At 38.3% G+C, this 13439-nt stretch overlaps 1 protein-coding gene across 8 annotated transcripts in view; it reads left to right on the forward strand.

The window, feature by feature from the left end:
* Positions 1-13439, forward strand: part of ATXN3 (ataxin 3) — a 77740-nt gene that overhangs the window by 22468 nt on the left and 41833 nt on the right. For 4 of the 8 annotated variants that reach the window (XM_036882159.2, XM_036882157.2, XM_036882158.2 and 1 more), the window contains 2 exons: positions 954-1039; positions 1461-1527. The exons of 2 other annotated variants lie outside the window; for them this stretch is intronic. In XM_036882159.2, the coding sequence (XP_036738054.1) occupies positions 954-1039; positions 1461-1527 (153 nt within the window). Of the gene's footprint in view, positions 1-953; positions 1040-1460; positions 1528-13439 lie in introns of those variants that run through there. 2 more of the 8 variants (XM_057488204.1, XM_036882163.2) reach the window with 2 other exon arrangements.

The raw sequence follows: 13439 nt of genomic DNA on the forward strand, positions 1-13439 counted from the left end.
TAAACTTTAGCTCCTCTTGAATTCTATGAATGAATATACTTGTGAAATTATTTTATCTTACCTGTGGGTCTTTTATTCTGTTTGTAACACTTGAGAGGTGTATCCAGAGTTCTTTCAGAACCTCTTTTGAGGGACGTGTTTCTGCAAATTCTCTGTGTGCATTCCCCTTGTCCTGCCACCTGGACTTCCCATTCACCAGTGTTTCCACCCAGTGCTTCACTGTGGACATTGTGGGTAACAGGCCCGGATCAGAGGCCCGAGCCAGGTCCCTACTTGCTGTTTCCCAGCTGTGTGGTGCTGCCGTTGGTGCCAGTGCACTTCCCTGCCACACTGCATTCACTATTGTCTGCTAGGACCTGGCTCGGTTGCTGTGTTGGGGGCTGTCTTAGAGACTAGAGAGTGAATTTTCAGAAATTTCCCTTTTTTTCCAGTTTGAATTGAAATAATCAGATTTATCTTTTGTTTTGTTTTTTTTCAAAAAGTACAAACTCATGATAATAGAAGTTTAAAATCTGTGAAAGCTTCAATTTAAATCTCCAGAAAGAACTCTTTTGAAAAGACATAAAATTATTTTAATGACGGATCACTTAGTGAATAGAATATAACTTTTCTAAAGCAGGACCCATAGCAACCAAATTATCACATGTAGTGGACTAGTTACTGGATAGGATGGATATACCTCTTGGTTTTTTGAGGCAGTTTTATCTAGGAGTTGTGTAATTCTCCAGAATATTCCAGAAACCTAGTGGAAAAAAGCACTGTTAATGCTGTTTGTGTGTTATTTATGGATTTAGTGATGTATCTGTATACACACACACATTACACTTTTAAAACCATAGCCTTCTGGGGAATTTATATATGAAATACAATTGTTCATACAACTAACATGGCTACACTACTTACATTTCGAATTGAAGGGTTTTGCTCATGAAAAGTTGCTATTGTTTTAACAGGTGATAAGCAATGCCTTAAAAGTTTGGGGTTTAGAACTAATCCTGTTCAACAGTCCGGAGTACCAGAGGCTCAGAGTCGATCCCATGTAAGATTTCATTTAGCTTTTCCTACATTTCCTAAATTTGATTTTTAAAGTTATAATTTTTCAAAGAAGGAAAATATGTTTTGAATGCTTTTGTTTTGGTGTTCCCTGTTCCATTCCCTCAGATTTTCCTATTTCACCTTTTGAGGATGTCCATGAACATCTGCCCACTGAGCCTTTCTGACACCTCAGTATCTGGCAGACATACCTGATCCTTGAATGGCATGTGATGCCATCATTTTTGCATGGAATCACTAATCTGCAGAAAGAGGCATACTGTTTTGTAATTTTTAAAAAGTCAGTGATACTTAACTGTAAACATCCTGAATGATAAGTTTTGTATAATATTTGCCATTGGACAAACTAAATGAATATGAGTACTGTTTCTAATTAATATTGTGTATGTACTTTTTTCATTTTCTAGAAATGAAAGATCATTTATATGCAATTATAAAGAACACTGGTTTACAGTTAGAAAATTAGGAAAACAGGTAATGTTTCTTCTTGTTCCCTTTTTTCTCATTATGCACTCCATTTGCAACTAAAATGTAAGGAATTCATGCCTTGAATTCACCAGTAATGTGTGTTATGGCATGATTTTGATCTTGATAGGTAGAAATTTGCTATTTTAAAAGATAGTATTAGTTTCCTTTAGAGGTTTATTTGTGACAATCAAACAATTTAAATGTATTGTAAGGAAAATTCTTTAGTTAAGACAATACAAGCATGGCTACTTTTAAGTGGTTTGTATGTTAAAGAAATTCTGTTAGTAAACCATTACTTTTACAGATTTGTATTTATCACAATAGTGTCACACAACCTGAAATAGTGTCCACCATGGAGATAAAAGTTTTCAACTGTGTTTGCTTTAGCAAAACAAGATTGTTCACATTCCAAAATGCCATGTAATATATATATCTACACAATATGATTGCCATTAAAAAAAAACATGGAATATGTCTTGAGCAAGCCTTTCTTTTTTTTTAATTGAAGTATCATTGATATACAGTCATATGTTGGTTTCAAATATACAACACAGTGCTTCAACAGTTACTCATATTATTAAATCCTCGCCCCCTCTAGTGCAGTTACTATCTATCAATGTAGTAAGATGTTACAGAATTGTTGGCTGTATTCTCCATGCTGTACTACCATCCCCAAGACCAACATACATTGTGATGAGCCTTTCTTAAGATCGAGAAATGTAGCTAAACTGTTATTTTTAGAAATAATTACCAGTTATCTTTGTATACATAGTACCATTTTGAAACAGAATTCTTTAAATATAATTTTGAATCTTTAAAGGAGAGTTACTGAAAATGGCTAATACAATAAAAAGAAATGTGAACTATTGATACACATAACATGGATAAATCTCAAAATAATTATGCTGAATGAAAGAAGGTAGACACAGGCTACTACATACTGTATGGCTCTCCATTTATATAGAAGTCTAGACAATGAAAACTAGTCTATAGTGACAAAACAGATGGAGCAGTAGTTGCCTGGGGAAGAGGAAGGCAAAGACTGAAAGGATTACAAGGGGTTTGGAAAACTTGGCAGTGGTGAATATGGTCACTCTTTTGGTTTTGGTGATGGTTTCATGGAAGTGTACTTAAGTTAGAACTTTTCAAATTATACTCTTTAAATATGTGCAGTTTATTGTATGTCAATTATACCTCAATGGAGCTGTTTTCAAAACTAAAATAATATAAAGCAAAAAAAAAAAATGAAATCAAGAAAGAATACATTGAATTAAATCTATAAAAAATAAATCAGGAGGGCGGAGCCAACATGGCGGCGTGAGTAGGACAGTGGGAATCTCCTCCCAAAAACATATATACTTTTGAAAATACAACAAACACAACTAGCCCTAAAAGAGAGACCAGAAGACGCAGGACAGTGGCCAGACTGCAGCTACACCAGCGAGAACCCAGCGACTGGTGAAAGGGGTAAGATACAAGCCCCGGCCCTGCGGGACGCGAGCGCCCCTCCCCCCAGCTCCCGGCGGGAGAACAATAGGCAGAGCGGGAGGGAGACGGAGCCCAGGACTGCCGAACACCCAGCCCCAGCCATCCGGGCCAGAGCGCAGACACAGTATATGCCCAGGGGGCCCTGGATACTGGGAGAACAGGGGGTAGACCTCAGAGCGGGTGCTGAAGCTGATGCCCCTGTGACAAAGAAAAGCGGGGGCTTTTTTGAAAGTCTTAAAGGGACAGGGACTTAACAGCTTGACGGAAACAACACAGGTCACAGTACAGCAGCTGGAAATTACAGGGAAAACCGGGTGCACTAACCCCCTGGGCAACAGCTCTGAGACCCCTCACGGAGGCAAACAGTCAAGCAGCCCCCCCATCCATCACCCCACCGGGCGCTGCGAAAGCAGAGAAGCAGCCTGAGACAAATTCCGCCCACAGAAAGGGAAATTTCTCCCTTCCGGCCAGGCAAGACACAAAGACCCACTCTACACGCAATTACCCAACACAAGCCACTAGGGGTCGCAGTTGCCCCAGTAAAGAAAGGCCAGTAGTAAGTGAAAATTTTGGCCCTCCCAGCTGACAGTCAATAGCACCTGTCAACATGAAAAGGCAAAAAAATATGATTCAGACAAGACTAACCCAGACAGCTTCGGCATCTGCTACATCTTCCCCTGAGAAGGAATCTGGGGAGATAGATTTAGCCAGTCTACCTGAAAAAGAATTCAAAACAAAAGTCATAACCATGCTGATGGACTTGCAGAGAAATATGCAAGAACTAAGGAAGGAGAATTCAGAAATAAAACAAGCTCTGGAAGGACTTCAAAACAGAATGGACGAGATGCAAGAGACCATTAATGGACTAGAAAACAGAGAACAGGAACGCAGAGAAGCTGATGCAGAGAGAGATAAAAGGATCTCCAGGAATGAAAGAATTTTAAGAGAGCTGAGTGATCAATATAAAAGAAATAATTTAAGAATCATAGGCATTCCAGAAGAAGTAGAGAGAGAAAAGGGGATAGAAAATGTCTTTGAAGAAATAATTGCTGAAAATTTCCCCAAACTAGGGGAAGAAATGGCCTCTCAGACCACAGAGGTACACAGAACTCCCATGACAAGGGATCCAAGGAGGGCAACACCAAGACACATAATAATTAAAATGGCAAAGATCAAAGACAAGGACAAAGTATTACAAGCAGCCAGAGAGAAAAAAAAGGTTACCTACAAAGGAAAACCCATCAGGCTATCATCAGACTTCTCAACAGAAACCCTACAGGCCAGAAGAGAATGGCATGATATACTTAATGCAATGAAACAGAAGGGCCTCGAACCAAGACTACTGTATCCAGCACGAATATCATTTAAATATGAAGGAGGGATTAAACAATTCCCAGACAAGCAAAAGTTGAGGGAATTTGCCTCCCACAAACCACCTCTACAGGGCATCCTACAGGGACTGCTCTAGATGGGAGCACTCCTAAAAAGAGCACACAACAAAACACCCAACATATGAAGAAGGGAGGAGGAGGAATAAGAAGGGAGAGAAATAAAGAATCATCAGATTGTGTTTATAATAGCTCAACAAGCGAGTTAAGTTAGACAGTAAGACAGTAAAGAAGCTAACCCTAAACCTTTGGTAACCACAAACTTAAAGCCTGCAATGGCAATAAATTCATACCTTTCAATAATCACCCTAAATGTAAATGGACTGAATGCACCAATCAAAAGACACAGAGTAATAGAATGGATAAAAAAGCAAGATCCATCCATATGCTGCTTACAAGAGACTCACCTCAAACCCAAAGACGCGCACAGACTTAAAGTCAAGGGATGGAAAAAGATATTTCAAGCAAACAACAGAGAGAAGAAAGCAGGTGTTGCAATTCTGGTATCAGACAAAACAGACTTCAAAATAAAGAAAGTAACAAAAGACAAAGAAGGACATTACATAATGATAAAGGGCTCAGTCCATCAAGAGGATATAACCATTATAAATATATATGCACCCAATACAGGAGCACCAACATACCTGAAACAAATATTAACAGAACTAAAGGAGGAAATAGAATGCAATGCATTCATTCTAGGAGACTTCAACACACCACTCACTCCAAAGGACAGATCCACCAGACAGAAAATAAGTAAGGACACAGAGGCACTGAACAACACACTAGAACAGATGGACCTAATAGACATCTACAGAACTCTACATCCAAAAGCAACAGGATACACGTTCTTCTCAAGTGCACATGGAACATTCTCCAGAATAGACCACATACTAGGACACAAAAAGAGCCTCAGTAAATTCCAAAAGATTGAAATCCTACCAACCAACTTTTCAGACCACAAAGGCATTAAACTAGAAATAAACTGTTCAAAGAAAGCAAAAAGGCTCACAAACACATGGAGGCTAAACAACACGCTCCTAAATAATCAATGGATCAATGACCAAATCAAAATGGAGATCCAGCAATATATGGAAACAAATGACAACAACAACACTAAGCCCCAACTTCTGTGGGACGCAGCAAAAGCAGTCTTAAGAGGAAAGTATATAGCACTCCAAGCATATTTAAAAAAGGAAGAGCAATCCCAAATGAACGGTCTAATGTCACAACTATCGAAATTGGAAAAAGAAGAACAAATGAGGCCTAAGGTCAGCAGAAGGAGGGACATAATAAAGATCAGAGAAGAAATAAATAAAATTGAGAAGAATAAAACAATAGCAAAAATCAATGAAACCAAGAGCTGGTTCTTCGAGAAAATAAACAAAATAGATAAGCCTCTAGCCAGACTTATTAAGAGGAAAAGAGAGTCAACACAAATCAACAGTATCAGAAATGAGAAAGGAAAAATCACAACAGATCCCGCAGAAATACAAAGAATTATTAGAGACTACTATGAAAACCTATATGCTAACAAGCTGGGAAACCTAGGAGAAATGGACAACTTCCTAGAAAAATACAACCTTCCAAGACTGACCCAAAAAGAAACAGAAAATCTAAACAGACCAATTACCAGCAACGAAATTGAAGCGGTAATCAAAAAACTACCAAAGAACAAAACCCCCGGGCCAGATGGATTTACCTCGGAATTTTATCAGACATACAGGGAAGACATAATACCCATTCTCCTTAAAGTTTTCCAAGAAATAGAAGAGGAGGGGATACTCCCAAACTCATTCTATGAAGCTAACATCACCCTAATACCAAAACCAGGCAAAGACACCACCAAAAAAGAAAACTATAGACCAATATCCCTGATGAACGTAGACGCAAAAATACTCAACAAAATTTTAGCAAACCGAATTCAAAAATACATCAAAACCATCGTACACCATGACCAAGTGGGATTCATCCCAGGGATGCAAGGATGGCACAACATTCGAAAGTCCATCAATATCATCCACCACATCAACAAAAAGAAAGACAAAAACCACATGATCATCTCCATAGATGCTGAAAAAGCATTTGACAAAGTTCAACATCCATTCATGATAAAAACTCTCAGCAAAATGGGAATAGAGGGCAAGTACCTCAACATAATAAAGGCCATCTATGAAAAACCCACAGCCAACATTATATTGAATAGCGAGAAGCTGAAAGCATTTCCGCTGAGATCGGGAACTAGACAGGGATGCCCACTCTCCCCACTGTTATTTAACATTGTACTAGAGGTCCTAGCCACAGCAATCAGACAAAACAAAAAAATACAAGGAATCCAGATTGGCAAAGAAGAAGTCAAACTGTCACTATTTGCAGATGACATGATACTGTACATAAAAAACCCTAAAGACTCCACCCCAGAACTACTAGAACTGATATCGGAATACAGCAAAGTTGCAGGATACAAAATCAACACACAGAAATCTGTGGCTTTCCTATATACCAACAATGAACCAACAGAAAGAGAAATCAGGAAAACAACTCCATTCACAATTGCATCAAAAAAAATAAAATACCTAGGAATAAACCTAACCAAAGAAGTGAAAGACTTATATTCTGAAAACTACAAGTCACTCTTAAAAGAAATTAAAGGGGACACTAACAGATGGAAACGCATCCCATGCTCATGGCTAGGAAGAATTAATATCGTCAAAATGGCCATCCTGCCCAAAGCAATATACAGATTTGATGCAATCCCTATGAAACTACCAGCAACATTCTTCAATGAACTGGATCAAATAATTCAAAAATTCATATGGAACCACCAAAGACCCCGAATAGCCAAAGCAATCCTGAGAAAGAAGAATAAAGTAGGGGGGATCTCACTCCCCAACTTCAAGCTCTATTATAAAGCCATAGTAATCAAGACAATTTGGTACTGGCACAAGAACAGAGCCACAGACCAATGGAACAGACTAGAGAATCCAGACATTAACTCAGACATATATGGTCAATTAATATTTGATAAAGGAGCCATGGACATACAATGGCGAAATGACAGTCTCTTCAACAGATGGTGCTGGCAAAACTGGACAGCTACATGTAGGAGAATGAAACTGGACCATCGTCTAACCCCATATACAAAAGTAAACTCAAAATGGATCAAAGACCTGAATGTAAGTCATGAAACCATTAAACTCTTGGAAGAAAACATAGGCACAAACCTCTTAGACATAAACATGAGTGACCTCTTCTTGAACATATCTCCCCGGGCAAGGAAAACAACAGCAAAAATGAACAAGTGGGACTATATTAAGCTGAAAAGCTTCTGTACAGCAAAAGACACCATCAATAGAACAAAAAGAAACCCTACAGTATGGGAGAATATCTTTGAAAATGACACATCCGATAAAGGCTTGACGTCCAGAATATATAAAGAGCTCACACGCCTCAACAAACAAAAAACAAATAACCCAATTAAAAAATGGGCAAAGGAACTGAACAGACGGTTCTCCAAAAAAGAAATACAGATGGCCAACAGACACATGAAAAGATGCTCCACATCGCTAATTATCAGAGAAATGCAAATTAAAACTACAATGAGGTATCACCTCACACCAGTAAGGATGGCTGCCATCCAAAAGACAAACAACAACAAATGTTGGCGAGGCTGTGGAGAAAGGGGAACCCTCCTACACTGCTGGTGGGAATGTAAACTTGTTCAACCATTGTGGAAAGCAGTATGGAGGTACATCAAAATGCTCAAAACAGACTTACCATTTGACCCAGGAATTGCACTCCTAGGAATTTACCCTAAGAATGCAGCAATCAAGTATGAGAAAGATCAGTGCACCCCTATGTTTATCGCAGCACTATTTACAATAGCCAAGAATTGGAAGCAACCTAAATGTCCATCAATAGATGAATGGATAAAGAAGATGTGGTACATATACACAATGGAATACTACTCAGCCATAAGAAAAGGGCAAATCCAACCATTTGCAGCAACATGGATGGAGCTGGAGGGTATTTTGCTCAGTGAAACAAGCCAAGCAGAGAAAGAGAAATACCAAATGATTTCACTCATCTGTGGAATATAAGAACAAAGGAAAAACTGAAGGAACAAAACAGCAGCAGAATCACAGAACTCAAGAATGGACTAACAGGTACCAAAGGGAAAGGGACTGGGGAGGATGGGTGGGTAGGGAGGGATAAGGGGGGGAGAAGTAGGGGGGTATTAAGATTAGCATCCATAGCGGGGTGGGAGAAAGGGGAGGGCTGTACAACACAGAGAAGACAAGTAGTGATTCTACAACAGGTTGCTACGCTGATGGACAGTGACTGTAAAGGAGTATATAGGGGGGACCTGGTATAGGGGAGAGCCTAGTAAACAAAGTATTCGTAAGTATTCGTCATGTAAGTGTAGATTAATGATTAAAAAAAAAAAAATGCAGTTCCTATGTGGTGACCTCTAATGAGTTCTACACAATAATATAAAGGACATATAAAAGTGTAGGCAAAGGGTCTGTTTGTGTTTATACAGAGGATCAAAGCCTAATTTGGCTACCCCGAAAATGAACTAAGAAACGATATGAAAGAGAACTTCCAACATCAGCACTCTCGGGAAGACTCATGCCAGAAGATGATCATCAAAAAACCCCAACAAAGATCCACGCACTGCTACAGCTGTAGATGCACTCATCCCACCAGCTCCTGGACTTGCCATGGGAATGAAGGAGATATCTAAGCTGGCCTGTGCATACAGTAAAACAACAAATTTGACTGGATCTATACTGTTGGAACTCAACCAAGAATTAGGAGAAGTGCAAATTGTAGCGCTCCAAAATCTTACAACTACAGACTATTTACTGTTAAAAGAACATATGGGATGTGAACAGTGCCCAGGAATGGGTTGTTTTAATTTGTCTGATTTTTCTCAAACTATTCAAATTCAGTTAGATAATAACCATCATATCATTGATAAGTTTTCACAAATGCCTAGGGTGCCTAACTGGTTTTCTTGGTTTCACTGGAGATGGCTGGTAATTACAGGTATGCTTTGGTTATGTAACTATACTCCTATTATGTTAATGTGTGTGCGCAATTTAAGTAGTAGCTTAAAATATATACATGCTGAAGTTACTCTACAAGAAGATATGTCAAAGAAATAATCAATCTTCCCATGTTTTCTCCCGCCTGCTACTTCTATAGCTTTTCTTCTTCCTTCCTAATTACAACGAATTCTTAAATAGAATTCGTGCCTCATATCAAATTTACCGAGTATCATAACTCCTCCAAGTGGTAAAGATACCTCAAGACAAATGCTGGGCATAGAAGCCACAGGGCATAAATATGCAAAGAAATAAAAAGCTAACCATTTCAAACAATAAGGCTTCTCTCTCACTTACCAACTTAACATTTCCCTGTGTGGCCCCGGAAGATGACTGGTTAGCCAGAGACGGGTAAGATTCCTCAAGGGAGGAACAACCTAAGACAGGCACAGTCGCTGGGGGGTCATCAGGTGAGAAATTGGGGATCAACAGAGGTGAGGCTTAGAACCTCACCCCCCCTGTTCTGAGAGAAATCTTCTGCATATGTGGATGTTTTATTGCCCTTGTCTAGCTTGGATTAACACATAGTCTACAGGCACACACCTGATCATCTACATTTGCTCTCTTACAACACTAAACTATGTTTTCTACCTTTATGTTGTATCTACCTACCACCTCAGCATCTTATTAAAAATAATAAAGAGAGAAATGTGGTATCCACATATAAATCAAGTATAAAAATCAAATGTGTATTCATATTTGAACTGACTGTTTATAGTTCATAATGCATGAGCAAAACCAAAAGTTTCTGTGATGACTGCCCTTGTACTGTTCACCATGTAACTTATTCACTATGTAAGAATTTGTTCTCCATGTAAGAACTTGTTCGTTATGCTTCAGAAGATTGGAGACTGACGAAAATTAGGCTTGGGGTGGATTAATGATTGTGCATTGAGCATTGACTCCCCTATACAGAATTTTATTGTTGTTAACAACCATTTGATCAATAAAAATGAGAGATGCCCTAACAACAACAACCAAGAAAAAGTACACACTTCCAATTGTAAAATAAATAAGCAACCGGGATGTAATGTATAGCATAAGGAATATAGTCAAAATATTGTAACAACTTGGTATGGTGATAGCTGGTACTTAGAATTATCATGTATATAAATGTTGAATCACTGTGTTGTACACCTGAAACTAATGTAATGTAATACTGTGTGTCAACTACCCTTCAATAAAAAATAATTATCTAAAAAAAAAAAAATAAATAAATAAATAAATAAATAAATCAAAACCCAAAACCTGCTTTTATATTTTAATTTGGCTGCCTAGGCCTTCATCTTAGATAGTTATTTCTTATGTCCCTCCTGAGGAGCTGAGATCAAGTAGGGAGTGTGGTGCAGTACAGACTGACCCAAGTAGGAATCAACTCAGCAGTAAAACCAGGGCAGGACTCTGCTGAGATGATTTAAACTCTGGGTTTTATTTATAGCTTTAAAAAATCATGACCAAGTGTTTGCAGATGATATGATATTGTACATAAGAAACCCTAAAGAAACCACTCCAAAACTACTAGATCTAATATCTGAATTCAGCAAAGTTGCAGGATACAAAATTAATACACAGAAATCTGTTGCATTCCTATACACTAATGATGAACTAGCAGAAAGAGAAATCAGGAAAACAATTCCATTCACAATTGCATCAAAAAGAATAAAATACCTAGGAATAAACCTAACCAAGGAAGTGAAAGACTTATACTCTGAAAGCTACAAGACACTCATGAGAGAAATTAAAGAAAACCAATAAATGGAAACACATCCCATGCTCATGGATTGGAAGAATTAATATTGTCAAAATGGCCATCCTGCCTAAAGCGATCTACAGATTCAATGCAATCCCTATCAAAATACCAACAGCATTCTTCAATGAACAAGAGCAAATAGTTCTAAAATTCATGTGGGACCATAAAAGACCCTGAATGCCCAAAGCAAGCCTGAGAAGGAAGAATAAAGCAGGGGGGTATTACGTTCCCCGACTTCAAGTTCTACTGCAAAGCCACAGTAATCAAGACAATTTGGTACTGGCACAAGAACAGACCCACAGACCAATGGAACAGGCTAGAGAGCCCAGATATAAACCCAAGCATATATGGTCAATTAATATCCGATAAAGGAGCCATGGATATGCAATGGGGAAATGACAGCCTCTTCAACAACTGGTGTTGACAAAACTGGACAGCTACATGCGAGAGAATGAAACTGGATTGTTGTCTAACCCCATACACAAAAGTAAACTCGAAATGGATCAAAGACCTGAATGTAAGTCATAGGCAAAAATCTCTTGAATATAAACATGAGCAACTTTTTACTGAATGCATCTCCTCAAGCAAGGGAAACAATAAAAAATGAACACATGGGATTACATCATGCTAAAAAGCTTCTGTACAGCAAAGAACACCATCAGCAGAACAAAAAGTCATCCTACAGTATGGGAGAATATATTTGTAAATGACATATCTGACAAGAGGTTAACATCCAAAATATATAAAGAACTCACATGCCTCAACACCCAAAAGCAAATAACCCGATTAACAAATGGGCACAGGATATGAACAGACACTTCTCCAAAGAAGAAATTCAGATGGCCAACAAGCACGTGAAAAGATGCTCCACATTGCTAATTATCAGGGAAATGCAAATTATAACCACAATGAAATATCACCTCACACAAGTTTGGATGGCCAACATAGAAAAGACTAGGAGCAACAAATCCTCATGAGGATGCGAGAAGGGGGAACCCTCCTACACTGCTGGTGGGAATGTAAACTAGTTCAACCATTGTGGAAAGCAATATGGAGGTTCCTCAAAAAACTCAAAGTAGAAATAACATTTGACCCAAGGAATTCCACTTCTAGGAATTTATCCTAAGAATTTAGGATCCCAGTTTTAAAAAGACCTATGCACCACTATGTTTATCGCAGCACTATTTACAACAGCCAAGAAATGGAAGCAACCTAAGTTCCCATCAGTAGATGAATGGATAAAGATGTGGTACATATACACAATGGAATATTATTCAGCCACAAGAAGAAAACATCCTACCATTTGCAACAACATGGAGGGAGCTAGAAGGTATTATGCTCAGTGAAATAAGCCAGGTGGAGAAAGACAAATACCAAATGATTTCACTCATCTGTGGAGCATAAGAAAAAAAGCAAAAACTGAAGGAACAAAACAGCAGCAGACTCACAGAACCCAAGAATGGACTAACAGTTACCAAAGGGAAAGGGACTGGGGAGGGTGGGTGGGAAGGGAGGGAGAAGGTGAATAAAGGCATTACGATTAGCACACATAACGTAGGTGGGGCACGGGGAAGGCAGTATAGCACAGAGAAGACAGGTAGTGACTCTATAGCATCTTACTACACTGATGGACAGTGACTGTAATGGGTTATGTGGTGGGGACTTGGTAATGGGGGGAATCTAGTAACTACAATGTTGCCCATGTGGTTTTATATTAATGATACCAATATAAAAAAGAAATCAAAACCAAGTATTCGTCTGTATAAAGTAATCACTGGAGATGTTTAAGATCTAATGTCATAGATTCCGGAAGTTCCTTTGTATTTGATTTGCATAGAAACTTACTATTTTGAAAGTTTTTGGAATTTTAGTTCTTCAAAATAGAAACTTCACATTTTAAATTACCTTATCTTTGGCAAATATAGGAAATGTCAAACTTTGTCTTATCTTTGTCTCAAATTTATACTTTTGTTTAAAATTGTAGTTTTCACTATAGACTCTTTTGTCTGAGGTCTCTGTGTAATGAAAAAGATGACTGAAAAAAACATTATCGTCTCTGTCAAAATCCAGGAAAAGTAGTTGCTCATGATGCTGACAGTAATTTTTGAAACTTTCAAATCTTGTGAGTTAAATTAGGACTCCTATGTAGTTGTGACTAAGTGGTGTTAATTACATGCAGTA

Source organism: Manis pentadactyla, chromosome 11 (assembly GCF_030020395.1).
Source record: "Manis pentadactyla isolate mManPen7 chromosome 11, mManPen7.hap1, whole genome shotgun sequence".
NCBI classification, from domain to species: Eukaryota; Metazoa; Chordata; class Mammalia; order Pholidota; family Manidae; genus Manis; species Manis pentadactyla.